This window comes from Pygocentrus nattereri, chromosome 8 (genome assembly GCF_015220715.1).
Source record: "Pygocentrus nattereri isolate fPygNat1 chromosome 8, fPygNat1.pri, whole genome shotgun sequence".
Lineage (NCBI taxonomy): Eukaryota > Metazoa > Chordata > Actinopteri > Characiformes > Serrasalmidae > Pygocentrus > Pygocentrus nattereri.
The window spans coordinates 19,618,049-19,632,734 of record NC_051218.1 but is presented as its reverse complement, the minus strand read 5'-3'; the positions used below and the strand labels follow the sequence as shown (position 1 = coordinate 19,632,734).

Below are 14,686 nucleotides of genomic sequence, written 5' to 3'. Positions count from 1 at the left end.
TTCTAAGAAAATAACTTCTGTACTTTATAATTAAGGGCTTATGTGTGCTTCTGATGGAACAACACAAGGGGCTGGCTGAATTTAGACCCCCCAGAAAAGTGACTTACTGATTGACAAATTGATATACAGGCTGAAGTGGTAATTGTTAGTGGATAAGACTACATAAGGCTATGGCTGAGTCCAAAACAGAATACTACAGTACTATACTTACTGCACTACTGAAGTACACTACTGAATGCACTACTATTGGTGGTGCCCTGTTGATGTACTAGTAAGTGCGAGAGTATGTGTTTTCTTTCATTTATTGTGGGACTAAACGCTGTCAGTTGCTACAAAATAAACTGTGGCGTATTTGTTATTCTGCACAGTCTATAAACCTGTTATATCTTGTTATTAGGTTATTGCTGTTGCTCTGCAGCCGCGCTCCCTTGGTATCAGTTTTTCAGCGTGTCAGTTTGAATAGAAACCGAGCCGTGGTCGCTGACTGAGGAGGGCGTTGGCGTCCCTGTAGCGAGCGCTGCTATTGGTCAGCTGTGATGTCAGTGACGAGAGAGGGCGGCTTCCTAAACACTCCCCAACTTCCCTGATATAGCGTTAGTTGGTCGCCACTGAAGGACTGTTGTTAGTTAGAAAGAGAAGGCAAAACAGGTAACTGCAAAAACGTTATCCCCCCCACAGCAAACGACTAAGAACTTTTTGAGGGCGGATAGTATGTATATCCTAATCTGAACGGTGTTTTCATCTGTTTTGTTGTGCTACTTATACATATTATATTCGCCCGATTCTAACTTGCCTTAAGTGCTTTTCAAAGTCGACGTCTGCTCAGTGAATGCGGTGAGTAACTTACTTCAGCTTTACTCTCAGTTACCGAAGGTCGTGGCTCCAGCTTGTCGTGCTGCCTGCCATTTTCTCTCATTCTTCCCAAATCCCCCTTGTCAGTGAAAACTTAGCTAGGCGCTACGAGTTTAGTTGCTGCAACTTGATATTAACTAACGTTGACGTTACATCTGTGTTCCTGTTTGTCTGTGTAGCTGCCTCGGCGGTTAAACTTCAGCTTGCCCCAGAGTTCAGCTTCGTTAGCTACCCTAACCTAACCTAACCTAGCTGTCTCTCATTGGAAAAGTTCGGCGCCGTGTTGGGGCTTTGCTGCCAGTTAAGCAGCATCGTTCATGTCTTTAAAAAGAGAAAACCTCCCGTCACCGGGGACTTAAGTAGCTGTGCTGCGTAGCGTGTTGCTTAAAACATCTGAATAGCGAATTCATTCTTCTCCACCAAACCTAGCTCGCTGATATGTAGCCTTTTATAGCTAGGTTAGCCACCTAGCGACTCGTCTTGGTGAGCAAGACAGGAAATCGACTTGTCTAAATGTGTTAGTTGGGTTAGCTGGTTAGCTAGCGTCACACAAGCTCGCTAAATGTGAACGCGACGCTCTTTTAGCTTGTGTTAGGCGGCTTATGGGCACTTTCAAAAGACAGTCTGGGTGCCATCTAAAATCTATACTTTCCTAAGAAGTGATGATCGATGCTTCCTGGCTTTGTCGGTCACTTTGAATCTGACTGGGTGGTGGCAAATCGATATCGTCACCGTCAGGCATCAGCCTGCTTCCCCAGCAGCTCGGCCAAACGAGCCGACTAACCTTGGTGGATTACTGTGTTACCACTCACATTACAAGATCATCATTTCTTATGCTTCCCTGGCTTGTCATGCATGTTTTAAAGTACTTTTTGCAAAGCTACTGATAGCATTACACATTATCAGTATGGCACGGTTTAAGGGGGACTTCTTTATAAATGTATTTAAATGCTTTATAATTAAATGATGAATGTCAACAGAATCATTCAGACTGGTTTGTTGGTTTGATGTGAAATGCTTTGTTCTAGAGGAACCGAGGCAGAATTGTCCACAGTGGTGGTGATGGGGAAACAAATGTCTGAGGAGTTTAATGGCTCTAAAAGCTCCCTCGACAATGTAATTACATGAAATGGTGATGAAAACACTGCCTGATGTCTAAGACATTATTTTACAGTAGTTTTGTGATGAAGTTTTTGTCAGTCAAATTTTAATCACTTTATTTGAATCCATTCATGGTAATGAGATACCTGAAGGGTGTTCTAAGGGAAAACAAAGATTTTTGCTTCATGATATTGACCATTATTTTACAACCTCGTTTTGAAAATGCTTTTTTTGAAGAAAAAAAAAAATATATATTTAATTTCATGTCAGAAACACATTTCAAAAAAAGCTAGGTCGGGGCAACAAAAGACTGGTAAAGTTATGTAACTGGGCTGAGTTTTTCATAGGTAAATATGTAGAGTCTTTCACCACTGTGTAAAAGACTGCACAGGCAAATAGTGCAATAATTCAGGATTAATGTTTCTAAACATAAAATAGCAACGGACTTGTGGACTGTCATCATCTACAGTAAATAATATTATTAAAAATTCAGACAATCCAGAGAAATAACTGCATGCTAGGGATTAGGTCGAAAACTAGTATTGGCTGGCTGTGATCTTCAGTCTCTGAGGTGACTGCATTGAAAATGCACACAATTCTGCAGTGAAAATCCATGCATGGGCTCAGGAACACATCTGAAAACCACTGTCTGTAAAACAGTTTATTGTTGCGTCCACAAGTGTTAAATCTCTATCATGCAGAGAGAAAAAACATATATTAATAGGATCTTGAAATACTGCCACCTTCTCTGGGCCCAAGCTCATTTAAGATGGACAAACGCAACGTGGAACTTGTTATTAGTGTGCAGTTCGAAAGCCAGCATCTACAATGGTATGGGGGGGCATTAGTGCACATGGCATGGGTGGAAGGCACCATTAATCCTGAACGATATATACAGGTTTTGGAGCAACATATGCTGCCACCCACATGACCTCTTTTTTAGGGAAGGCCTTGCTTATTTCAACGAGATGACACTTTGTAGCTCCGTAGTAAAAAAAGTTAGGGTGCTAAACTGGCCTGCTTGCAGAATGGGAAAACATTCCACTACAACAGGTCTCCTCAGTTCCCAAACACTTACAGATTGTAGATAAATGAAGAGGTGATGCAACTCTGTGGTAAACATACCTCTCTTCCAGCTTTTTTTTTTTTGCAATATTTTCAATTAAATATAGGGTTTACATGATTTGTAAATCATTGCATACTATGTTTTTTAAACATTTTGCACATGTCCAAACGTGTCCAAACTTTTTTGGAAGTGGGGTTGTGCTATCATTAACATTAAAAAAAAAAAAACCTCAGCAGGCACCTGTAGGCTCACTGATGTGATACAAAATGGGTATATGAGCTATTCAGAAATTTTGGAAGAATTATGGAATTTCCATTTGATGACATACATTTGATAATGTAGAAATACAAGAAAGCGTAGAGTTCATTAATATTCTTAGTCAAATTTCTCCCTGTGTTATGATAGCTGGGATAGGAGTCATGCAGGCTCAAAGCTCGCAAGATTTGAAAATTATAATATTAACAATGCCAAACTTTATACATTAATGTGGAAATCTTAAGTAAGACATGTTTTAAAAGGACACATTCAAATCAGAATTAACATTTCCAGGAAGCTTTACAATGATGATGATGACATAAAATATTTCAGTTCATTTATAGAAGCCACTGAAAAGGTATTATTACTAGTAATTTGACCTGTAGTTAAATTAGTATTAACTGTAGCTCAGTCTTATTTTCTCTAATGTTAAGAATAGGGGTGCAGGATGATTGTTTTTAAAAACTGTATCTGCATTTGACCAATATTTTAAATCAATATTTGAGAATGTATTTATTGTATTCCAGAATAGCAGAACATCTAGGCAATGCTCAGTTACTGTGCCAAAGCATTTTATTCATTTTACTGTATTTGTAACACTATAAATAAGTTACCTTTCTCCATAATTCTATTCTAGGTAGATTTATACATTTGTAAGATATTTAAATTGGGACTTTATGTACCCAGTTTATACAACCCCATTTCCAAAAAAGTTTTGTTGCTGTGCAGAATGTAAATAAAAATAGAATACAATGATATGCAAATCATGTAAACCATATTTTTAATGGAAAATACTACAAAGACAACAAATCAAATGTTTAAACTCAGAAGTTTTATTGTTTTTTGAAAAATACATTTTGAATTTGATGCCAACAACATGTTCCAAAGAAGTTGGGACAGGGGCATGTTTACCACTGTTTTTCAGCACTTCTTCTTTTAACAACAGTCTAAGCATTTGGGAACTGAGGAGACTTATTGTTTTGAAAGTGAAATGTTTTCCCATTCGGGTTTATATAAAAGTATTAAAATGGACTCTTATTTTAATATGAAGCAATGCTGTTTTAATACATGCAGAATAACCCTGAAAAAGATGTCATTTGGATGGCAGCATGTGTTGCTAAAACGTGTATGTATTGTTCAGCATTAATGCTGCCTTGACAGGTGTGCACGGCACCTCTACCCTGTGCACTAATGCACAGCTATACCATCATGAACACTGGCTTTTGAATTGTGCACTGATAAAAAGCTGAGTGGTCTTCAGTCAGTCATGGATGATAATCCATGATTTCCAAAAAGAATTTCAAATGTTGATTAGTCGAACCACAGGACGCTTTTCTCACTTCCCCTCAGTCCGTTTTAAATGAGCTTGGGCCCAGAGAAGGCGACGGTGTTTTTGGATTCTGTGCATGTTTGGTTTCTTCTTTGCGTTTTACAGTTTTAACTTGCGTTTGTGCATGCAGAGATGAACTCGTTTTCATAGACGTTTTCAGACGTGATTCCCAGTAGAGAATCATGTCTGTTTTTAATGCAGTGCTGCCTGAGGGCTCAAAGATCACAGCCAGCAATTACTGTATTTTGGCCTTGTCCCTTGCATACAGACATTTCTCCAGATTCTCTGAATCTTTTAATGTTGTTATGTGCTGTAGATGATGAAAGCAAACACTCTTTGCTAATTTATGTTGAGAAATGTTATTCTTGATTTATTGCACTATTTGATCATGCAGTCTTTCACAGAGTGGTGAACCGCTCCTCATCTTTACTTCTGAAAGATTCGGCCTCTCTGAGATGCTCTTTTTATACCCAGTCATGACTTTTTGCCATGACTTTTTTTTAAGCATTACACAACTTTACCAGCTTTTGGTTGCCCTCATCCCAACTGTTTTGGAACATTTACAACAGCATAGCTTCATAGTACAAAAGTTAGGGTGCTAAACTGGCCTGCCTGCAGAATGGGAAAACATTCCACTACAGCAATTGGTCTCCTCAGTTACTGAATGCTTACAGATTGTTGATAGAGGAAGAAGAGATGCAACACGGTGGTAAACTGTTGCTAGCATCAAATTCAAAATGGGCAAATATTTTAAAAATAAATAAATAACTACAATTTCTCAGTTTCAACGTTTGATATGTCTTTATACTGTTCTCAATTAAATGTAGTGTGTAAATGATTAGCAGATCATTGCATTTTGTTTTTATTTACATTTTGTACAGCGTCCCAACTTTTTTGGAAGTGGGGTTGTACTTTATGCATTGTTTATTTCAGACACACAGATGAGATTCAATTAATCCTGACTAGTGAGGCATCGAGGCTCCTTTGTGTGACTGAAATAATGTAAATTAAGAAAGAGGTAAATACCACCACATCAGTTTAATGTGCACATCTTTGACCTCATTATTGCATTACATTTTCCGTTTTGTGTTTAGAGACAAACCTAGATATGTTTTACCAGAAAATGATTTTGTGATTCTTTCTTTGCTTTCTTACTTAGAAATGCACCATGCAGTTTACCTAAAGCCTGCAGACAACCGTAGCATATAGCAGGATATTCAGGCTATAGCATGAGGATTTTGATATTACTTTGTCCTCTTTAAAGCAATAATCAGAACAGTCTTGGAGTAAGACACAGTCAAAGTAAAACTAAGATTATCAAAGTAAATTGTAAGGAAGCACTGATATGGGACTTTTAGCCCGATTGTCTGATAGTCTTCTTGTACATACCTGCTGCAGCGGATTCATTATCATTTATAAGAAATCTGGACTACATCTGTCTGGATTAGCATCATGGTGATTTTTTTTTTTGTAGAGGTTTACAGAGGGTAGAGGATTACAGATGCAGTAAAATTAATGAGATGCAGACATTTGAATGCAGTAGACTTGCCTAGAAGTTCAGCTCTTCCAGTGAAACAATAAATAGATCATCAGATATCACTTTGAAATATTGGTTAAACTGAATTGTATCTGTCTGATGCCTATAATTTTTATTTTATTCAGTTAACATTGTGCATCCCTAGTAAATTAATTTCAGAAGCTTAAAAATGGTTAGAAAATTAATCAAATAAATGAGAACCAGGCATAAAACTTTGTTGAACCGTTCAGATAACTAACAGATTCTAAACTGAATAAAAACAAAGCAGTTATCAAAAGAAAGTTTTTAATAATGACTGTGTTGTTGTGATTACTCTTTAACTAGCCTGTAATGAAGTCAGTTTCATTTGATTTGCTTCTGAATGATGGAAACACGCCGCTCACTTTAGATTGCTTTTGGTGGCTTGCAAGCATTTGTGAAATAAAATGACTACAGAAAAACTTACTTTTTTAATAGTACATGCAAAGAATACCTGTCAGCTGGCATTGTGTCAGAGATACAAAATGAGAAGTCACAGAGTTTGAATGGCAAATTGCAGAAGTATTTGTTAGCAAGAAATTGGTCATAAGCAACATGGTTTACAGTAGAGGTAGAAGATTCCGCTATCTTGTTGTTTCTCCATTTTCTAAATTAATTTTAACACTTTCTTTTAATGTTCCTGTATGTTTACATTTAATGGGATGTGAAAGTTGAAATCTGATCAGCAGTAGACTTTTAATGACTTAATTATTGGATTAAATAGATTCATTATTTAGCATTTTATATTCAGTTTACAAATTTGAGTTTCTTTGTGTTTATTGTTCAAAGGTAAAGGACTTTGTTCATTTAAAACCAATCACACCATCTTAAGCACCATGCCATTCCCATTTGGGAAGTCTCAGAAGAACCCAGCAGAGATTGTGAAGAATCTCAAGGAGAACGTGGCATGCTTAGAGAAGCTGGAAGCGTCTGACAACAAGAAATGTGAAAAGGTAAGAATCCGAATAAAAAAAGTTCTAGGATCTGTGTATCTAACCAAGCAGTTGTACTGTAATAGCTGTATTCAGAAAAATGAAAGCAATGAACTTCTTTTTAAATGTTTTTCCTGTTTAAATGTCATGTTGGTGCATGTTGAGGCAATAAGGTTGCCTGGAAATACTGATTGATTTCTCTAAAAGGTTGCTGAGGAGGTGTCAAAGAACCTAGCTTCCCTAAAAGAGATTCTTTGTGGTACTGGAGACAAGGAGCCTCAGACTGAAGCCGTTGCCCAGCTGGCACAGGAGCTTTACAATACCAACCTCTTCATCTCCCTCATAGCCAACCTGCAAAGGATTGATTTTGAGGTGACCGTCATTTAGGGTTCATCCACATATGTTTAGCCCAATTTAGGTGTTTGGGTGTAGTTTATTATGGCATTATATTCAAAAATATTTTGATAGAGGTGATAGTTGTAGGCTGGCTTGTGATGGATAGTGATAAGTGCACACTTTTATTATTCTATTGGCTTTATGTAGAGTGGCTGTGAATCTTATTTTATTAATCTGTTCAAGGATTCGATTGATTATTCTAGCATATTGACCATTTCTAAGAGAGACTGCATGTCATGGCATGAAATCAGATATGCTAGCCAAGTTGAGAAATTTGTGAAATTCTTCTTGATGGCTAAACATGAGCTCCAGTGAAACCCACTTCAAGTGGCTATTTATTATCTGTGGTTCATTGTTGCTTGTGCCTAAGTTTTTGTCTTTTTCAAGTTGCATTTTTGTTGCACTCAAACTAGATGTGTCTTACTTTGCTCTCCAAAGGGAAAGAAGGACGTGGTACATCTGTTCAGCAACATAGTCCGTCGTCAGATTGGCACCCGCACCCCCACCGTAGAGTACATTTCCTCCCACTCACAGATCTTGTTCATGCTGCTGAAAGGGTGAGTTTTCCAGGCTTCAGGGCACAGCCATAGATCAGCACTTTCCAAAAAGCATTGATTAGCCTGTCAGTTCAATTTGACATTACTGATATGCTGTCGCTGTTCAACAGTTGTAGAGCTACAGGGTCCCTGAGTTCTCTCCTGTTGCTTTTAATGCAAAAGGGCATGAAGAATTGACATTAGTTGCCCGATTATGATTAAGGCTTAATTGTCAGGTTCAGGTGGTGCGTGCGTGCATGGTAACTTCATTATGTACACCTCCTTGTATCCTTGTCCATTTTATGAGCTCCATTTGCCATATAGGTGCACTCTGTAGTTCTGCATAGGGATGCATTGATATAGATACTGGTAACGGGCATTGGCCCCATACAGCGCTTATTTACTTATCCTTGTACTCCTTGATAGCAACATCCCTCCAGACCCACGCTATGTGATTTTAGCCTTTTTTAATCACACAGTCACAACAGCTTCTCCTGTATGGGGGACACATATAGGTCAGCTAAATGGAGATTTAAAAAGTCCTACCAAAGTCTATATATGATGACTTTATGACATAATGTTTTTCTTAATAGAATAGCAAGCTATAAACCTTAATATTAATGTTTTGTAAAATGGGCTGTAGAGAGACCGTATTGTCATACTATGTACATCACTGCCTGCTTTTAGCTTCAATACATAGCGTTAGCAGCGCTGCTCAATTTCTCTGAGTGTTTGTTCAGTACTCAGTGTGCAGTCTGTTACTTTGAATGAAATAGCTTTATTTGAAATTGTCCATAGACAGAACTGTCTGTAATGGCTGCATTTCACATAGCATAGACTTGTAGTTTTTGTACATTGTTAGTATATAAACCCTAGGCTTTGTTTGTACACATAGATCATGGATGGTTTATTCAAACTTGGAGTGCATGTCAGAACAGAATTTCTAAAATCGCAGTGCATGTATGGCTTTAGAAGAAACTGAACTACAGCTCAACCAGCCAAACAAAAGACTCGGAGAAGACATAAACTCCACCTGTGCGCTCTTGGGATGCATTAGCTTCAGATGTGATTCCTGCTGACACTGTGCTACTAAGTCTGGTGTTGAAAGAGACAGGTGAGGGGCAAAGCTACAAAAGCCTGCTGTTTTCCACAGCAGCGCTACTCAATCCAAGGTAGCATTAAATAATATAGCACAGCTAGCTAAGGCACTTCATTTAGAATTAGCTAAATTTTTAATGATTTAACTGTTAAGTTACATTGCACTCATTTACACAAACAACTTTATTCTGAGGAGGTTACTCAGTATGGTATCAGGCTCTGTATTGATGAATATTAAAAAGTATGTACTCCTACTCGTACTAAAAAATGGTATTGATGCATCCCTAGTTCTGCAATTACAGACAGTAGTCCATCTGTTTCTTAACTTAAATAGCTCTTGATGATGTAATAGTCAGGGACATTTGTCAGAAAAATTGTGCTCAAAACAGGCACAAAAACGTGAAATTAAAAAATTTATACAAATATATTTACTCACTTTTATATAAAACGGACACTTAGAGTTGCTGGGGCAGAGCCCTTTTCAGTATGTTGATGCAAATTAGAAAAACAGACTAAGAACTTTTATTTCAGAAACTGCTGATCTACTGGGATTTTCACACACAACCATCTCTAGGGTTTACTGAGAATGGTCAGAAAAAGAGAAAATATCCAGTGAGCGGTCAGTTGTGTGGACAAAAATGCATTGTTGATGTGAGAGGTCAGAGGAGAATGGGCAGACTGGTTCGAGATGATAGAAAGGCAACAGTAACTCAAACAACCAACCAAAATCTCTGAGGAATGTTTCCAACACCTTGTTGAAAGTCTGCCATGAAGAATTAAGGCAGTTCTGAAGGCAAAAGGGGGTCCAACTTTTTACTAGCAAGGTGTACCTAATAATGTGATGTGATGTGTGTGTGTGTGTGTGTGTGTGTGTGTGAGTGTGTGTGTGTTTCTGTCTATCATAATATTGTGGTACCTATTGTGAAGATGTCCAAGTGTTGTTGTTGTCCTTCACTGGTATGATGACTTCCAATTGTGACTGTTTTCTGTTAACTGCAGCTATGAGACTCCAGAGGTGGCTCTGAACTGTGGCATGATGCTGAGAGAGTGCCTCCGTCATGAACCTCTGGCCCGCACTGTCCTCTTTTCTGAGGATTTCTACTGCTTCTTCCGCTATGTGGAACTGTCCACTTTTGATATTGCCTCTGATGCCTTTGCTTCATTTAAGGTGGGTAAAGTAATGAGGTATTGTGCATTAGGACCACTTTATGATACTATACAGTAGATCATTTCAGTGGCATCTGTTCAGCTTTTTGGCAGCAGGTTTTCTCTTGTCTCTTTCTATGCTGCTTGTTAATTCACCTAAGATTTTTTACTAGGCAGTGTTATTTATGAGATGATGTGTCTCTCTAAATATTTATTTGTGTTTAGGATCTTTTAACAAGACACAAGATAATGTGTGCAGATTTCTTGGAGACAAATTATGACAGAGTAAGTGTAAATTGTATTTTTATGCTTAAAATAATTAATCTAATAGTAATTCTAATATTGCTTCTAACCAACTGAGGAAAATTAAACCATCCTTGATCATTTTCTAGGTGTTTACAGAGTATGAAAAACTGCTGCATTCAGATAATTATGTCACCAAAAGGCAGTCCCTAAAGGTTAGTTTCTTTGCTTTTTGTCCAAATGGGGTGTGTGTATGTGTCTGATTATTTTTATATATATATATATATATATATATATATATATATATATATATATATATATATATATATATATATAAATATATATATAATGCAGATGAAGTAGTATGCAAATTAAGACACAGCCATCAACAATACATCTGGACTGACATACCCAGGGTTTGGTGGGTGATGAAGTGAGATGGCAAATTTAACCCTCATAAAAGGGCCACTACCTGCTCCATCTCGTATCTCTGAAGTGTTAGGGTTATAGCTATGTACAGTTGATGGAGAGTAAAAACTGCTCTACCGAGAAGTAATAAGTTTGAATCCCTACATGCTTAATGATGAAAATGACACTTTTTCAAAGTTGTGATTTTGATGTATAATTCATCCCTAATAGAAACACTGATTTAATTTACATTTTCATTTTTGCATTTGAAAAACATTTGAACGGAAACCCAACAAATAACTCACAAAATGTATGATGGTGCAATGCGTAAATAGGGTCCATGCGTTAGTGTGTAACTTGGTTGTTTCCATTAAGTTGCACCTTCAAAGATCTCTTCTGTTGTAATATCGGCTGGTCTTGTGTGCAGCTTTTAGGAGAACTTCTGCTGGATCGACACAACTACACCGTTATGACCAAATACATCAGTCGAGCTGAGAACTTGAAACTGATGATGAACATGTTGAGAGATAACAGCCGCAACATCCAATTTGAAGCCTTTCATGTCTTCAAGGTATGTGTCTGAGCGTGTGTGTGTGCAGTACAAGTCCTGTAATTTAATTCAGCAGACTAGTAGAGCTTGTTTCTCCTGTCTACTGTCTTCCCCTCTCTGCCCCTGTGGCTTTGCACACTTAACAGATGTTTACTGTTCCAGTTGTGACCTCGCCCATTAAGAGAGTACAATAGCTGTACCTAAATGTGCTGTTCTCCATGTGACTAGGTGTTTGTGGCAAACCCAAATAAGACACAGCCGGTGTTGGACATCCTCCTAAAGAACCAGTCCAAGTTGGTGGAATTCTTGAGTCACTTCCAGACAGACCGCTCTGAAGACGAGCAGTTCTGTGACGAAAAGAACTATCTCATCAAGCAGATACGTGACCTCAAGAGACCTGCACCTCCAGAGGAGGCATAAAGGGAGCAAGAAAAGGAAGCACAGGACGAAAGTGTCGGGCGGTGATGTGCTATTTGTGGAGGAGGGAGGGAACTAGAGGGAAAAACCAGGAAAGAAAGACATGCCTCACTAGATCCCATTTTTGAGCTCTAAAATGGGTAAATGTTATAGTCAACATTTGCAAATCCACCTTTGTAGAGACGAGGGTGATTTTGCAATGCGAAGAGGAAGTGGGACCCGAGCACTATTTATACCCTGGTCTTTTTTTTTCTCCAGTGAAAATGTTACAAATGGATTCTTTTGAGCCTTCTGTTATTTTGAGGCCCTTGTCTGTCTGTGTAACTTCTTACTACCTGAGACCGTCTGAGTTAACCCTAGCTAGGTTTTTCCCATTTTGGATGAAAACATCAATTGAAACAATTACCCAAGGCCTTTTTAGGGATCTTCAAAGGTGTGTTTTCACTTTAATTGTTTGGACAAAGAAAATGTTTCTGTTGCACATCTGCATTTAGTGCAGGGTCTTTGGTGGGGCTTTAATAACCAACCCTGGCTTAGATGTACATTTGAGGTTGAAAGCAACACATTGGAAAGTGACTGTATAGAAAAGATATGTCATAACTTTAGAAAATGTTTGAAGTCTGCGCTCTAGTAAAACAGCTCAATTTCTCAAACTGGGTGTTTCATATATCAAGTTTTTTTTTATATAAACAAATTCAAAGGGGAATGTCTTTTTAAACTGCCACATAGTAAAATAGGTCTCTGAGAAAACTGGACTCTCATTTCTGATGTTGCACTCACTTTCCAATCTAACTGGTTGCATTATTTAAAAACCATAATGGGTTGTTCTTAATACTCTCACCTAACATTGTATTTATAGTAGTATTCTAATTTCTCTTTGGTCATCATTTAAAGCAGTGGGAGAGGCTCTTTAAAAATATATCTTCAGATTTTTGTTTCCCATTTATTAGCTGTGCAACTAATTCTGAGTTTGTATACGTCACTGATTTAAAAATAGACGGTACGCATGGAACATTAATCTCTACCCACATACTGTAATGTTGTAAGAATGATGAGTGCAGGTCCAAATACAAGTTCTGATGCTCCTCAGATGCTGCATTTTGAATTACAGCTTTACACATCAACATGCAAACCGATGAAGCCATTAACTGATAGGAAAGAACGTTTAACAGCGTGTTTGTCAACATCTGCACTGTCAAACTTGAATGAGCCAAAACTGTGGTAACACTCGTTACACCTAAAGATTGTATTTTGCGCTTCAAGTCTGATTTGCACTTTTCAGTCATTGAAAGGTCCTTTTGAATGAAAGTGCAGAACAGGATTCAACTGAAAAAAAAAAACCCATTTGAATTAGTCAGTTTACCTTACGCTGAACTTATTTTATGTACTCTGTTTGCACAAGTTCTTCTCCTATATACCTCATAGGTTCTGAGTTGCTTAAGTGCTGTTTTTTTTCTTCTAGACAAGTTTTCTGTTGTATTACTGCGGATATAAGGCAGTAGTTTGAATTACGCAAACGTAAGATGTTAAAAGAAGACAGCCTTCGGTTGCTGAATGGGATCCGCAAGAGAAAATAATAAACTGTTTGCTCATGCGTGTTGAATTCCATGAGCATGATGAGATTTCTGTGTATTTGTGTGAATGTGCCACAGCTTCTCTCCTATGGGTTTAAGTGAGAGATTTGAAATGTCTGTGAGTCACATGTGTAGTGTAGTATGATCGTACTGAATCCAGCAGCTATAAATCGCAGGTAGAATGCAGTGTTTAATTAGTACAGGGGGACGTGTGTTAAAACAGGGCTGTTACATCTTTCTGAAAATGTGATACCTTTATGCAGAAGTGATTGTTTTCAAAATAAGTCTTGAGTACAATATGCATAAATATGTATCGAATACCTTCCTTTAAAAAAAAAAAAAAGTCACCAGGTGTGAATGTAAACCGCCTTCACGGCTTAAGTTGTTGCTCTTACTGGCCTGAGAGTTAGAACAGGCTTACTTCAGGATATCCCAAAAGCCTGAAAGATACTCAAATGTAACCGTTATGAACAGTTGAGTGCTGCAGCAGTGGGGGAAAGGCCGATTTAACTCTCCAACTAAACGGCTTTCTCCAACAGGTGGTGATGTTTCTGAATGAGTTGTATATGCCAGCATTTAGCACCTAGTTCTTTTAATAAATTATGAAGTTGGTGTGGACAAAAGTGATAAATTACACAACAAATCTTTACTAAATTATTGGGTGTGAGCTTCACTTCGGCATTCGGCTGCAAATGAATGCTTTGATTTTTTTTTTTTTTTCCTTTTTTTTTTTTAAACCTTTCCTTCATTTTCCTGTAAGCTTTCTGTTAATTTTTTCACCATGGGAGAGGATTCTATATGTACATAAAAATATTTTGAAAAATAAAAGTGTGGAGGTGTACTGGACATAAATTGCTGCATGATTTGTCGGTTTATATCTTGAGAATATTCTGCAAAATGCTGGTGCGTTTAATGATGCCATCTAATTTGATGTGGCATAAATGTAAACCCCAAAATTGGTGGATTGTCAACTTTGAAGAAACCTCCATTAACATATTTTAATGGTACATCAGAAATGTACACAGCCGGTGTCAGTTGTTGGACCGATGTCTAGGTGTTCACTCCCTCTCCTGCAGGACCGAAAACTTCCACACTTTACCTGTTTCCATGTTCCTAAAGATCTGACGTAGATTTCCAACTTTGCTCGAGCAGAGAAAACATCAGGGCTCATCATTATATCCTGATAAATATTTTACAAACTACTTAGGGATCTCTTGAAGACCAGCC

General features: G+C 37.8%; 1 protein-coding gene across 2 annotated transcripts; it reads left to right on the top strand.

The window, feature by feature from the left end:
- The first annotated feature begins 581 nt into the window (after nucleotides 1-581).
- On the top strand, nucleotides 582-14,311 carry cab39l1 (calcium binding protein 39, like 1). Of its 2 annotated transcripts, none has more exons than XM_017707071.1 (9): nucleotides 582-648; nucleotides 6,949-7,112; nucleotides 7,299-7,463; nucleotides 7,926-8,044; nucleotides 10,121-10,289; nucleotides 10,493-10,552; nucleotides 10,660-10,725; nucleotides 11,346-11,489; nucleotides 11,697-14,311. In XM_017707071.1, exons 2-9 carry the CDS (start codon nucleotides 6,996-6,998, stop codon nucleotides 11,886-11,888), a joined length of 1,032 nt encoding a protein of 343 aa, XP_017562560.1. In that variant the 5' UTR covers nucleotides 582-648; nucleotides 6,949-6,995; the 3' UTR covers nucleotides 11,889-14,311. The 2 variants fall into 2 exon arrangements, with proteins under 2 accessions (XP_017562560.1, XP_017562559.1); XM_017707070.1 differs by having other exon boundaries at nucleotides 585-834.
- The last annotated feature ends 375 nt before the right edge of the window (nucleotides 14,312-14,686 follow it).

Coding starts and splice junctions, on each gene's coding strand:
- cab39l1 (XM_017707071.1), top strand. CDS start 6,996: ATGCCATTCCCATTTGGGAAGTCTCAGAAGAACCCAGCAGAGATTGTG. Junction 10,290..10,492: donor ATGCCTTTGCTTCATTTAAG/GTGGGTAAAGTA, acceptor ATTTGTGTTTAG/GATCTTTTAACAAGACACAA. Junction 11,490..11,696: donor AAGCCTTTCATGTCTTCAAG/GTATGTGTCTGA, acceptor CCATGTGACTAG/GTGTTTGTGGCAAACCCAAA.